The sequence below is a fragment of the Somniosus microcephalus genome, chromosome 1 (assembly GCF_052327205.1).
Source record: "Somniosus microcephalus isolate GS21.2 chromosome 1, FLI_Smic_1.0, whole genome shotgun sequence".
Lineage (NCBI taxonomy): Eukaryota > Metazoa > Chordata > Chondrichthyes > Squaliformes > Somniosidae > Somniosus > Somniosus microcephalus.
Genome location: NC_140987.1, coordinates 124,772,657 through 124,787,964, shown reverse-complemented (window position 1 = coordinate 124,787,964; position 15,308 = coordinate 124,772,657). Strand labels below are relative to the sequence as shown.

General features: G+C 46.7%; 1 protein-coding gene across 3 annotated transcripts in view; it reads left to right on the top strand.

The window, feature by feature from the left end:
* The window catches only part of LOC147124345 (solute carrier family 28 member 3-like), a 159,239-nt gene that overhangs the window by 96,989 nt on the left and 46,942 nt on the right, over window positions 1-15,308 (top strand). For 2 of the 3 annotated variants that reach the window (XM_085985264.1, XM_085985259.1), the window contains 2 exons: window positions 4,514-4,711; window positions 5,268-5,349. In XM_085985264.1, the coding sequence (XP_085841390.1) occupies window positions 4,514-4,711; window positions 5,268-5,349 (280 nt within the window). The remainder of the gene's footprint in view (window positions 1-4,513; window positions 4,712-5,267; window positions 5,350-15,308) is intronic. The other variant, XR_015078083.1, reaches the window with a different exon arrangement.

The window sequence follows — 15,308 nt, the reverse complement described above, 5'->3', positions numbered from 1 at the left end:
TATTTGGTTTTAACGCTGTCCTAAGGTGTTTTGGCCGTCAACACCACTTTTGTGGTTCCTAAGCGCCGAGCTCTTTCCCTGGGCCTATCCATTAGTGCTTCCAACACAAATTGCTTTTGAGGTGTCTCCAGGCTGAGATTCAAGGCTGGAATGAGCAGGGTGTGGCTGGTCCACAAGATGGCCCCTCCCCTTTAAGAACTGGACAGCGCTAGTCTGTCTGGCTTCCATGGTAATTGGCATCGCCTGAACTTCGGTTCTGAGGTAGCGCCTCGCTCCGACGTTTGCGCCTTCAGAGAGGTGTGTAGCGCCTGATTTAGCGCTCAAATCACCTTCAGGGGCAATAGAGGCGAATTTTGCCGTCGAAGACGATAATTAGCGCCGGGCGCTAAACTTTGCGCCCGACCGATATTAGCACCCCAAAATGGGCGATACTGAATTTTTTCCCCCCTGTTCTATAACTCTATTTATTCCCTTGCCATCAATGTACTTTATTCTTTCCTATGCTCTTTTCCTGTTTTGTTTATATTTAGGCTGGTTACATTTCTTGTAGATCCCTCCCCTCATCTTACAAGTTTAAAGCCTTTGCCACCTCCCTATTTACCCTTTCCCATAGGACACGGGTCCCATCCAGGTTTAGGTGGAGCCCGTCCCATCGGTACAGCTTCCTGTCGCAGAACTGGTGCCAGTGTCCCATGAAAAGGAACCCCTCTTTCCCACACCAGCCCTTTAGCCACGCCTTAATTCTCCAGATCTGTCTGCTTCTATACCAATTTGCACGTGGCTCAGGCAATAATCCAGAGATTATTACCCTTGAGGTCCTGCTTTTTAATTTAGATCCTAACTCCTGATACTTTTTCAGCAGGACCTCCTCCCTGTTCCTACCTATGTCGTTTGTTCCAATGTGGACCACGACAACTGGATTTACCCCCCCTCTCTTTCCAAGTTCCACGCCCGCCGTTTTGAGGTATCCCTTACCCTGGCACTGGGTAGGCAACACACCCTTCGGGATTCTCGTTCTTGGCTGCACAGGACACTATCCCCCTAATTATAGAGTCCTCTATCACTACCACATTTCTATTCTGCTCTTCCTCTCTTTGGACAGCCTTCTGAGCCACGGTGCCTTGGTCTGCATTGTGGCTGTCCTCCCTGCAGTCTTTCTCCTTATCCTCACAGGTAGCGAGTACATTGTACCTATTGGACAGGACCAGTGTCTGCGGGACCTCTCCTAAATCCCCGCTATCTGTCTCCCTAACAGTCACACCCTCCCTTTCCTGAACCTGTGCTTTCCTCTGGTGCGTGACTGTATTGTGGATGCAACTGCCCAGCAATTCCTCCCCCTCCCTTATGTGTCGGAGTGTCTCCAACTCACACTCCAGCTCAATGACTCTGAGCCGGAGAGATTCGCGATGGAGACATCTCTTGCAGACGTGTTTGCTCGGGACAGTCTCGCTGTCCACAAACTCCAACATACTGCAGTCCAGACGCACAACCTGCCCTGCCATATCTTAGTCTAGCCTTATTTTATTTATTTAATTAGTTAGTCTTTATTCAATGATTATTTAGTTATATTAATTAGTTTAGTTAGTCGAGCTATAAATTTAATACAATATCTTGTAGTTTTCCGCTCCTAGTTTAAACCACTGTCTTAGTTTAGAGAGGAAAAAAACCCCTTAATACTCACCAACCAATCATCTCCCTGCTGTCCTACCTGATGATCCTGGAATAATGAGCAGTTTGGCAGACGAGGGCAAGGCGGGACCTTGCTACATGCAAATTGGCTTCTGTATTTGTCTACATAGTGACAGTATTTCAAAAATAATTAATTGGCTGTGAAGCGTTTTGGGACATGCCAAGGACATGAAAGGTGGTATATAAATGCAAGTTCTTTTTTTCTTTACCTTTGCACTTTCCTTCATTTCTTATGTCCCAGTTAGCCTTTGTTCTGTCTATTGTGTGTATCTCCTCTCTGCTCTACCTTTGGCCATGAATTCCTTTTCTCCTACCAAGGCTGATCTGTCAGCATTAAATCTCCTTCTCTTTGGAATTCTCTTCCAAAACCTTGTCTTGCTACCTCGTTCCCTGCCTGTAATAGTTTCTTAAAAAATTATCTCTTAACCTGCATAGCCTTTGATCTACCATTAAATTCTTTCACTTCCTGTTTGGTGTTCACCTCTTCCTCTTTTACATGATAAGCAACATACAATTATAAATTACTATTCTTATAACTTCAATCCCTAAAGTGGATTCCATGGTCTTCCATTGCAGAGTTTGATTGCGTAAGATGACGGGATAGAAAGCCACATATCAAAGTTTGCCGATGACACAAAGATAGGCGGCAGTATACTGTAGATGGAAACATAAAATTACAAAGATATTAATAGATTATGTGAATGGGCAAAACTGTGGCAAATTGATTTCATTGTAGACAAATTTGACGTCATCCACTTTGGACCTAAAAGGGATAGAACAGAGTACTTTCTAGATGGTGAAAAGCTAGAAACAGTGGAGGTCCAAAGAGACTCGGGGGTCCAGGTACATAGATCATTAAAATGTCATGGACAGGTACAGAAAATAATCAAAAAGGCTAATGTAATGCTGGCCTTTATATCTAGAGGACTAGACTATAAGGGGGTAGAAGTTATGCTACAACTATACAAAGCCCTGGTTAGACCACAACTGGGGCGATTTGAAAAAAAGTACATTAAGCTTGAAATTGATCCTCTGAGTGATAGGGAGCCAGTTTGGGAAGGACAGGGGTGATGATATTTTGAGAGTTAATAATTGGGTGGCAGTGTTATGGATTATCTAGTGTTTGTGATGGGGGAACAAGGAAGGTTGGGTAGGAGAGCATTCAAGATGCCTATTCTAGAGATGATGAAGGCATGATTAAGGGTTTCAGCAGTGGAGAGAGAGGTCGAGTGCCAACGGGAAATATTTGGAGGTGGAAAAGTACGGTTTGGTGACTCATTGGAAGCGGCGTTAGGTGGTCAGCTCATGACCAGGCAAGAGGCTGAAGGTGAACATCATCTGTTTCAATCTAAGTTGGCCTCTGGACAGATTGATGGAGTTGAAGCTGGACGCACACAAGTGCTGATGGGAACAAAAAAGGTTAGAGATTTGAGCTTATCCAAGACTTGATGTTAGATAATATAGTAACATTCTTGGAGTTGATGATGGTGTCCAGGAGGGAAAAGAGAGAGGTATTCAACAGTTGGCCCTCTAATCAATGACACAGGATTCCTTTCATTAAATAGTATTTATCATGTAATGTTAACACAATTGGGGGCAGGGGGAAGAATCACAAGTGATGTGATTACTTGCCCTTGCCACTGGTGGAGCAATGTACATTAGTGGTGGTACAAAAATGTACACTTAACAGAAAAATCATTCTTGGCAGAACTAATTACTCATTCTAAACAGGTGGTGGATAGGGCCAGAATTTGAAGGAGGACCAATTTCTGCCACTTTTTTTGCATGATGAAAAATTTCCTATGCTGACATTAGAAGAGGTGGGACTGGTGGGATGATGGCACCTGTCAGTAATCTCGCCAGTTCTACTACTACTGCTCCCAGTGCAAAATAAGCCTAAATGATGCAGATGTGAGTCCCAAAATTGTGATTGATTGCCACGAAGGAAGGCTTTTTATAAAAAAAAAAAAAAAAAAAAATCTCCAATCTTCAACCAGAACAGCTTACTCCACTCCCCTGTCGGAGCATTAACGTGTCAAGCTTGGCTCAGTGGTAGCACACTCTCCTCTGAGTGGGTTAAGTCCTACTCTAGAGACTTGAGCACATGATCCGGGCTGACACTTCAGCGTAATAATGAACGAGTGCTGCACTGTCGGAGTCACTATCTTTCAGATGAGAAGTTAAAGCTAGGCCCCGTCTACACTTTCGGGTGGATGCAAAATATCCCATGGCACTATTCAAAGAAGAGCAGAGGTGCTCTCCCAGTGGCCAATATTTATCCCTCATCCAAAATCTCTCAAACAGATTATCTGGTCATTTATCTCACTCCTGTTTCTGGGACCTCACAACGTGCAAAGTGGCTGCAGTGTTTCCTACATTAGAACAGTGACTGCACTTCAAAAAGAACTTAATTGGCTGTAAAGCACTTTGGGAGGTCCTAAATTTGTGAAAGCTGCTATATAAATGCAAGTCTTTTCATTAACATGCTGCTCCGAAATTACTGCCTTCATGGGTAGACGCCCAGGGCGCATCCGAAATGACAGACATTTACCCCTTCATGCGAATATTACTGTCCCTGGGGTTTTGGATTAGGCGAGGTTGGCATGCAGTGGAGTGGAGCTCCAAGAATTTTGGGCCGAGAATGTTTCTAAGGTATCAAAATTGGATAGTAGCAACATTATTGGACTAGAATTTGGGAGCGAAAACAGATGAACAATGTCATTATAATGTAACAATTCTTGTAAAGATGTCTATAATGAGAAATCTGGATCTTGGGTCCACCAGCAAAAAAAGTTAATTCAATGTTATGTGATGTTTCTTCCAGCTAATTTGTTCCTATCTCTTTATGCCGCTTGCCTTCATGATGGGAGTGGACTGGAATGACAGCTTTATGGTTGCCGAGCTCCTAGGAGTAAAAACTTTCTTCAATGAGTTTGTAGCTTATGAAAGGCTATCTGTGCTGATTACCAGAAGAGTTGAAGGCAAACCTGAGTACATCGATGGTTTGAAGCAGTATTTGTCAGTAAGCAAATATAATTGTTTCTGCATGAAGAACCTTGATATTGTACTTCTAATGCAAGCAGCATCATATATATTTTTATCTAACTAATCAGAAGGACAGTTATACTCATTCATTACACTAGACCTGTTTCTATTAAATAGCACAGAACTGTAGTACACGCCAGGGCTGATACCCTGTCTTAACCAATTACAAAATACATTGAAATGGCTCCAATACTACAAAGATCGGCCAGTGTCGGGTGCATCTTTATGCTGGGTGGAAGTCCAGTCATGCTGGAAATGTGTCCCAATTCGGCAAAAGCTTGTGATTCCTATCACGGCATGTGGAATGAAATCGGTGACAACAGAATGAACAATACCCACACTGGTAAATGTGAATTCGTGAACCCAAAAATATTTTATACTTCCCTCTTTTAGTATTAAATTTTTTCCTCAAATGTTTTGTATACTTAAATCTAATTTGCTCTGTATGAGCTTATTCAAGTATCATAAGAAAATTATGGCGTTTTTTACAGGATAATCAAGTATTCAGTCTCTACTCTATGGCTTTTTTATAGGTCCGTTCCGAAGCTATTGCTACATATGCCCTGTGTGGATTTGCTAACTTTGGTTCTATTGGTATTATGATAGGAGGACTGTGTAAGTTTTTACTTGCTGTGTTTGTTAGTTGAAGGATATAAATGTGCACTTGCTGAAAGAGCTGTGTTTTGAACCTTAGGTCATACTGGTAAATTAGGTCTAGTGTTTGAACAAATCAATTTCACTCTATGTTGTCAAACCAGACATCAAATTCACTCATCCAGCCATCCTAAATTATGAGGCTATAGGGTAAATTTTCTAACTGTATGCTCCTGGTGCAGAGCTTCATCTACTGGGAGTATACATCAGGAAATTACTGTTGCATACATCTGATTTCCTGGCGTGTTCCTGGAGGACAAGGCACCAAGCTAGGAATGTACAATTGGAAAATGTACACTTCTACAGATGTTCGTTATTGTACCCTGAATATAACAAAACTATTAATTATTACTTTGCATTTTAGCAGCCTTTTATTTCCACAAATGTATGCACTGTTTCCTAATAGTGTCAATTTTACTTGTTCTACTTTCTGTTGTCATCTTTTTAACACTCTCTTTTCAGTAAACCCCATGGGGGGCAAATTGGGTCGTGCCCCCTTTGGGGTGCTAACTTTGCCGGGGCACTACTTTTAGGTAAAAAATTAGCGCCCCTGTGCCCGAAATTCACTGGTAGCGTCCCAAGAGGGAGGCGGGGTGCTACTGGAAGTGCCCCGCCTCCCTCTTGGGCGCTGCGAGTGAATATCGCGACGCTACGTTCTGCGGCGCCACACCACGGTACTGCAGGCCTTTCTCCCCTTATTAAGGTGACCTGGGGCCCAGCTGGACCACCAGGGATCGGAGTGCCAGGCTCATGGAGCACAGCTGGCACCCCGTGGGGGGGGCTTCACAGGAGGCCGGGGACAGCAATAGGGGCAGGTGCTGGCAGGTGGCCAGCAACAAAAATGGCCACCCGGCACCTCCCTTTTAATTTGCGCCGCCCTGGCCTCAAGTAGGCCCCCTTGACCCTGTCGGACATGGCATCCAGCGGTAAGTCGGGGCGCTACCGAAGATCACGGCCGGGGCGCGAGCAGGGCGCTGCGCACGGCGATGACTTCATCGCCGGAGGCGCAGCGCCACGGGGTGCTAACGATTACCGCCGCTGCTAACCTCCTGCTGAATTTCGTGGGAGGCGTTAGCGGTGCCGTGCCCGGGTGCTAGTTGCTTTGCAAATCAACCGAATTTCCGCCCCCCCCCCCCCCCCCCCCCCATTTTTTTTCTTTTTATTTCCCACCTGTTGTCACTGCTTTCAACAAGTTTGCATGTCTTTGCTGAGAATAACAATAAGGTCAAAGTTTTGCAGCTTCTACAACATGGCCATTGTAATTACACAGTACAAAAAAGTGGAGAACAATCTTGTTATTAATTCTGGTCTAATGTAGATACTTTCTCAGGTTCAGTTGCTCCTGTGAGCAGTCTCTGCATCTTGCTTTTAATGGGAGTTGTGTCATACTGCCTTATATTTACTTGTACAGTAGTCAATTCAATTCACACCACGTGATATTAAGAAGTGGCTCAGCGCATTGGATGCAGCAAAGGCTATGGGCCCTGATAACATCCCGGCAGTACTGCTGAAGACCTGTGATTCAGAACTAGCTGCGCCTCTAACCACTGGCATCTACTCGACAAAGTGGAAAATTGCCAGGTATGTCCTGTCCACAAAAAGCAGGACAAATCCAATCTGGCCAGTTATTGCCCCAGCAACCTACTCTCAGGAAAGTGATGGAAGATGTCGCTTATAGTGCTATCGCGCAGCACTTACTTGCCAATAACCTGCTCACCGATGCTCATTGAGAATTCCGCCAGGACCACTCGGCATCAGTCCTTATTTCAGCCTTGGTCCAAACATGGACACAGGCTGAATTGCAGAGATACATTAAGGTAGCATTCGACTGAGTGTAGCACCAATGAGCCCTAGTAAAACTTAAGTCAATGGGGATCAGGGCGAAAGCTCTCCAGTTGCTGGAATCATACCTAGCACAAAGGCAGATGGTTGTGGTTGTTGGAGGCCAATCATCTCAGCCCCAGGACATTGTTGTAGGAGTTCCTCAGGGCAGTTTCCTTGGCCCAACCATCTTCAGTTTAAAAATTTTTTTTTTTTTCATTTTATGGAATGTGGCATCGCTGGCGAGGCCAGCATTTATTGCCCATCCCTAATTGCCCTTGAGAAGGTGGTGGTGGTGAGCCGCCGCCTTGAACCGCTGCATTCTGTGTAGTGAAGGTACTCCTACAGTGCTGTTAGGTAGGGAGTTCCAGGATTTTGACCCAGCGACGATGAAGGATTGGCGATATAGTTCCAAGTCAGGATGGTGTGTAACTTGGAGGGGAACTTGGAGGGGGTGGTGTTCCCATGCGCCTGCTGCCCTTGTCCTAGGTGGAAAAGGTTGCGGGTTTGTAGCCTTAGTGAGTTGCTGCAGTGCATCTTGTAGATGGTGCACACTGCAGCAATGGTAAGCCGGTGGTGGAGAGAGTGAATGTTTAAGGTGGTGGATGGGGTACCAGTCAAGCGGACTGCTTTGTCATGGATGGTGTCGAGCTTCTTGAGTGTTGTTGGAGCTGCACTCATCCAGGCAAGTGGAGAGTATTCCATCACACGCCTTGCTTGGTGCCTTGTAGATGGTGGAAAGGCTTTGGGGAGTCAGGAGGTGAGACACTCGCCGCAGAATACCTAGCCTCTGACCTGATCTTGTTGCCACAGTATTTATATGGCTGGTCCAGTTAAGTTTCTGGTCAATGGTGACCCCCAGGATGTTGATGGTGGGGGATTTGGCGATGGTAATGCCGTTGAATGTCAAGCGGAGGTGATTAGACTCTCGCTGGTTGGAGATAGGCATTGTTTGGCGCGAATGTTACCTGCCACTAATCAGCCCAAGCCAGAACGTCGTCCAGGTCTTATTGCATGCGGGCATGGACTGCGTCATTATCATTGGAGTTGTGAATGGCACTGAACACTGTGCAGTCATCAGCGAACACCCCCATTTCTGACCTTATGTTGGAGGGAAGGTCATTGATGAAGCAGCTGAAGATGGTTGGGCCTAGGACACTGCCCTGAGGAACTCTTGCAGCGATCTCCTGGGGCTGTGATGCACCACAACCATCTTCCTTCAACCACCACAACCATCTTCCTTTGTGCTAGGTATGACTCCAGCCATTGGAGAGTTTTCTCCCCGATTCACATTGACTTCAGATTTACTAGGGCTACTTGATGCCACACTCGGTCAAATGCTGCCTTGATGTCAAGGGCAGTCACTCTCTCCTCTCCTCTGGAATTCAGTTCGTTTGTTCATGTTTGGACCAAGGCTTAATGAGGTCTGGAGCTGAGTGGCCCTGGTGGTATACAAACTGAGCATCGGTGAGCAGGTTATTGATTAGTAAATGCTGCTTGATAGCACTGTCGATGACATCTTCCATCACTTTGCAACGATTGAGAACAGACTGATGGGGTGATAATTGGTCAGATTGGATTTGTCCTATCCACAAAAAGCAGGACATACCTGGGCAATTTTCCACCTTGTTGGGTAAATGCCAGTGTGGTAGCTGTACTGGGACAGCTTGGCTAGAGGCACAGCTAGTTCGGAGCACAGGTCTTCACGATAGCTGGGCTGTTGTCGGGGCCCATAGCCTTTGCTGTATCCAGTGTGCTCAGCCATTTCTTGATATCATGTGGAGTGAATCGAATTGCCTGAAAACTTGCTTCTGTGATGATGGGGATCTCGGGAGGAGGCTGAGATGGATCATCCACTCAGCACTTCTGGCTAAAGGTGGTTGTGAACGCTTCAGCCTTGTCTTTTGCACTCACATGCTGGGCTCTGCCATCATGGAGGTTGCAGTTGTTCATGAGCAGCCTCCTCCGGTTAGTTGTTTAATTGTCCACCACCATTCACGACTAGATGTGGCAAGGCTGCAACTGCTTTGATCTGATCTGTTGGTTGTGGGATAGTTCAGCCGTGTCTATAGCATGCTGTTTCTGCTGTTTAGAATATATGTAGCCCTTTGTTGTAGCTTCACCAGGTTGGCACCTCATTTTTAGGTACGCCTGGTGCTGCTCCTGGCAGGTTCTTCTGCACTTCTCACTGAACTAGGGTTGGTCCCCTGGCTTGATGGTAATGGCAGACTGAGGGATATGCCAGGCCATGAGGTCACAGATGTTATGTTATTAATAACTAGTCGTTTTTATTAAGAACAGCTAGCTTTTGCTAGACACTTTATTGAGCACATGTGGACTAGGTACAGTATCTGTAGAGGCCTCCATCTTGACTGCTGCCTTGTGGGTAGCCTAGTGCATCGTGGGTAGCCCACTCTTATATACATACAGCACCACCTAGTGTACCATTCCAGAATGACAGGTTACTGATCATTACATCCCCCTTTGCGGTTAAACAAAATCAGTATCAATCAATATCAATCAATCATAACAACATAAACATCTTCAACAGTCAATACATTTTCAATGTAGTTTTCTTGTACTCAAAGATTAAGTCTATCGGGCTTTTTTACTTCACGTGTGGATCTTCTCAGCACAGGTAAGTCTGATGTGTTTTCATGAGAGCCTGTATGTGTATTTGTGTTAGATTGTTCTGGTGGTGAGTGACAAGATTCAGTTGCGGCATTGTCATCGATTTGCTCTTGGATAGTCTCTTGTGTTTTTAGGAGGGAACGGTGGTTCCTCCTGAGAATCTGTCCTTCCTCAGTTCTAACAGTGTATGACCTTGATCCTACTTCCTCAAGAACTGTAGCTTTCCTGTTCCATGCATCTGGATCCTCAATCCTGACAACATAATCCCTTGTCAATGGTTTCAGAGTTTTGGATGACTTGTCAGAGTATGATTTCTGTTTCAGCTTTAACAGTTGAAGTCTCTGTCTCAGTTCCTTACTCTGCTTTTCTTTTGCACAGCAGGGTAGCGTGGTACGCAACTTGCGACCCATTAGGAGTTCAGCAGGTGAAGAACCAGAGTCTAAAGGTGAGGCTCGGTAGCTCAGCAGGGCAAGATAAGGATCAGACTTGCTTTCTGTCGCTTTCTTCAGTAGCTGCTTGAGAACTTGAACACCTTTCTCTGCCTTACCATTCGACTGAGCATACAAAGGACTGGATGTGATGTGTTGAAAGTCATAATGTGCTGCAAACTGTTGCCACTCCTTACAGTTGAAGCACGGACCATTGTCGCTAATGGCAATCCTGGGAATTCCATGTCTGGCGAAGATGGATTTCACATGCATTATGACACTGCTTGCTGTGGTGCTTGAGAGCAGCGCCATCTCAGGATAGTTAGAATAGTAGTCAATCACTATTAGATAGTCTTTACCATTTAAATGAAAAAGGTCCATACCAACCTTTTGCCATGGTGCTGTTGGTATGTCAGCTACTATCATTGGTTCCTTTGTTTTGGTGTTTCTGACATGTCTCACATTTGCCTATCATGTTCTCAATGTCCTTATTTATGCCAGGCCAATAAACAGTGTCTCTTGCTCTCCTTGTGCATTTTTCAATTCCGAGGTGTCCCTCATAAATCCTTTTGAGCATGTCTTGATGTAGAGCCTGTGGAATGACTGTTCTGTTTTAGTAATAGTCCACTTGCGACACTCCATTCTGAACTTGTGAAAATATTTTGGACAGGAACCTTTTGTCAACCATGATGCATGTTCTCTATTACGATAGCAAAATACTGCGGATGTTGGAAATCCGAAATAACAACAGAAAATGCTGGAAAAACTCAGCAGGTCAGGCAACATCCGTGGACAGAAATTTGAGTTGACGTTTCGGGTCGAACCCTTCTTCTTCAAAACTGGAAAGAAAAGATAGATCGGAGGCAGGGCTGCGATCGGATAAAAGAAACAAAAGAAGTAAAAAAGAGACAATAAAAGGTATTAGAAGCTAGACGAGATGGTAATAGGCTGAGATTAGGTGTAAAGTGTACTGGCAGGGCAAGAGATAGCTGCCAGGTGTGAGAGAGAAACAAAAGGAAAGGCGGGGGTGGGGGAAAGGAGTGGAAATATTACAAGAAAAAATGAAATAGGGGCCGAGGTTATGATCTGAAATTGTTGAACTCGATATTGAGTCCGGAAGGTTGCAGAGTGCCTAATCGGAAGATGAGGTGCTGTTCCTCGAGTTTACGTTGAGCTTCCGTGGAACAATACAAGAGGCCAAGGACGGTGAGGTCCGAGTGGGAATGGGGCGGTGAATTAAAATGACAGGCGACCGGAAGCTCGGGGTCACCCTTACGGACTGAGCGGAGGTGTTCCGCAAAGCAGTCACCCAATCTGTGTTTGGTCTCCCCAATGTAGAGGAGACCGCATCGTGAGCAGCGAATACAGTATACTAGATTGCGAGAAGTACAAGTAAATCGCTGTTTCACCTGGAAGGGGTGTTTGGGGCCCTGGACAGTGGGAAGGGGGGAGGTATAGGGGCAGGTGTTACATCTCCTCCGCTTGCACGGGAAGGTGCCAGGCGAAGGGGAAGGGCTGTTTGGGGTGATGGAGGAGTGGACTAGGGTGTCTCGGAGGGAGCGGTCCCTGCGGAATGCTGAAAGAGGGGAAGATACGTTTGGTGGTGGGATCACTTTGGAGGTAGCGGAAGTGCCGGAGGATGATCCGTTGAATGTGGGGGCTGGTGGGGTGAAAGGTGAGGACAAGGGGAACCCTATCGTGGTTCCGGGAGGGAGGGGCAGGGGTGAGGGCAGAAGTGCGGGAGATAGAACTGACACGGTCGAGGGCAGTGTCAATCACGGTAGAGGGGAATCCTCGGTTGCGGAAAAAGACATGTCTGAAGCACTGGTGTGGAAGGTGGCATCGTCGAAGCAGATACGGCGGAGACGGAGAAACTGGGAGAATGGAATAGAGTCCTTACAGGAAGCGGGGTGGGAGGAAGTGTAGTCCAGGTAGCTGTGGGAGTCGGTGGGCTATCCCCAGAGATAGAGACGGAGAAGTCGAGGAAGGGAAGGGAAGAGTCAGAGATGGACCATGTGAAGGTGAGGGAAGGGTGGAAATTGGAGGCAAAGTGAATGAAATTGTCAAGTTCGGGTCGAGAGCAGGAAACGGCACCGATAGTCATCAATGTATCGGAAAAAAGAGGTGAGGGAGGGGTCCCGAGTAGGACTGGAACAAAGATTGTTCCACATAGCCCACGAAAAGGCAGGCATAGCTAGGACCCATGCGGGTACCCATGGCAACACCTTTGATTTGGAGGAAATGAGTGGAGTTAAAGGAGAAGTTGTTCAATGTGAGAACAAGTTCAGCCAGGCGGAGGAGGGTGGTGGTGGATGGGGACTGGTCGGGCCTCTGTTCAAGGAAGAAGCGGAGTGCACTCAGGCCATCTGGGTGGGGGATGGAGGTGTAGAGGGATTGCACGTCCATGGTGAAAAGGAAGCGGTTGGGGCCAGGAAACTGGAAACTGTTAAAGTGGCGGAGGGTGTCTGAAGAGTCGCGGATGTAGGTGGGAAGAGACTGGACAAGGGGAGAAAAGATAGAGTCAAGATAGGAAGAGATAAGTTCCGTGGGGCAAGAACAGGCTGAAACGATGGGTCTACCAGGCCAGTCCTGTTTGTGGATCTTGGGAAGGAGGTAGAAGCGGGCTGTGCGGGGTTGGGGAACTATGAGGTTGGTGGCAGCGGGGGGAAGATCTCCAGAGGAGATGAGGTCAGTGACAGTCTTGGAAACGGTGGTTTGATGTTCGGTAGTGGGGTCATGGTCCAGGTGGAGGTAGGAGGAAGTGTCGGAGAGTTGGCGTTCAGCTTCTGCTAGGTAGAGGTCAGTGCACCAAACAACAACAGCACCACCCTTGTCAGCAGGTTTAATGACAATGTCAGGGTTGGATCTAAGAGAATGGAGTGCTGCAAGTTCAGAGGGAGGTAGGTTGGAGTGAGTGAGGGGAGCAGGAAAATTGAGACGGCGGCAGTTAGCGATGAAAAGATCTAGAGAGGGTAAGAGGCCAGGGGGAGGGGTCCAGGTAGAATGGGAATTCTGCAAGCGGGAGAAAGGGTCAGTTGTGCGGGGGGAAGACTCCTGGCCAGAGAAGTGGGCACGGAGACGAAGGCGGCGGAAAAAGAGCTCAACATCGTGCCATCCTGAGATCCACGCTCAACGCCATGCGGCGCCACACGAACACTCTCGACTTCTCTCTTCAGCAACACCAGCGCACTCTATCTCAAAGCTGTCCGGGTCCACAGTTCCATTTCATCCTTCGACTCATCCGACGCTTCAACAAAAAACTTTTCTTCTTCCTTTCCGATGTCAAGGATCGCAAGCTCCATCAACTCTTGGACACCAACGCCCCTCCGGAACCTCCTTCCCCTTCACTTTCCTCTGACCCCCCTTCTCCCAATCTCACCCCCTGCCGCGTTTTCACTATCCCCTCTGACCTTCCACTCTCTGACACTGAACGATCAGTCCTCAGCAAAGGCCTGAGCTTCATCCCCTTACGCCCCCACCTCAATGAATTTCGAGCTCAGCGGAGGAGCTGTAACACCTGCCCCTATACCTCCCCCCTTCCCACTGTCCAGGGCCCCAAACACCCCTTCCAGGTGAAACAGCGATTTACTTGTACTTCTCGCAATCTAGTATACTGTATTCGCTGCTCACGATGCGGTCTCCTCTACATTGGGGAGACCAAACGCAGATTGGGTGACCGCTTTGCGGAACACCTCCGTTCAGTCTGTAAGGGTGACCCCGAGCTTCCGGTCGCCTGTCATTTTAATTCACCACCCCATTCCCACTCGGACCTCACCGTCCTTGGCCTCTTGTATTGTTCCACGGAAGCTCAACGTAAACTCGAGGAACAGCACCTCATCTTCCGATTAGGCACTCTGCAACCTTCCAGACTCAATATCGAGTTCAACAATTTCAGATCATAACCTCGGCCCCTATTTCATTTTTTCTTGTAATATTTCCACTCCTTTCCCCCTCCCGCCTTTCCTTTTGTTTCTCTCTCACACCTGGCAGCTATCTCTTGCCCTGCCAGTACACTTTACACCTAATCTCAGCCTATTACCATCTCGTCTAGCTTCTAATACCTTTTTATTGTCTCTTTTTTACTTCTTTTGTTTCTTTTATTCTTTTGTCCAATCGCAGCCCTGCCTCCAATCTATCTTTTCTTTCCAGTTTTGAAGAAGGGTTCGACCCGAAACGTCAACTCAAATTTCTGTCCACGGATGTTGCCTGACCTGCTGAGTTTTTCCAGCATTTTCTGTTGTTATTTCATATGTTCTCTATTACGGTTTGTAATACTGTATCTTTTACTGTTTCTTCTGCTATTTGCTTTGATTTTGTGTCTGACACGGGCAGCGCAGCAGTGACCATACTCACATGAACATCCACGTCTTCTTCAGTAGAGCTCACATGACTCATTGTGGGTGCTCAGGATAGTGCATCTGCTAACACTATGTATTTGCCTGGTGTGTAGATCAGTTCAAAGTCATATCTTTGCAGCTTCATCATGAGTCGTTGAATCCTTGGAGACATCTCATTCAGGTTCTTTTTTATGATGGCAACCAGTGGGCTGTGGTCTGTCTCAACTGTGAAGCTGGGAAGTCCATATATGTAGCCATGGAACTTTTCTAGTCCAACTACCAAGCCTAGACATTCCTTTTCAATCTGGGCGTATCGACACTCCGTATCAGTCATAGACCTGGAGGCATAGGCAACAGGCTTCCAACCTTCACCCTCTGCTTGTAGCAAGACCGCACCTAGGCCATCTTTTGATGCATCCGTTGACACTTTGATTCTTTTTGTTGGGTCAAAGAAGGTGAGAACAGGTGTGGTTGTCAGCACTGTTTTGAGGTTTATCCACTCTTGTTCATGTCTTTCTGCCCATGCGAACTCATTTGTTTTATGTAGCAGGTCTCGCAGACAGGCTGTCTTGGCTGCCAAGTTAGGAATGAACTTTCCAATGAAGTTTATCATCCCCATGATGCGTAGCACTCCTTTTTTGTCAGTGGGTCGGGGCATTTTGAGTATGGCGTTTACTTTTTCCATATCTGGCTCTATTCCTTT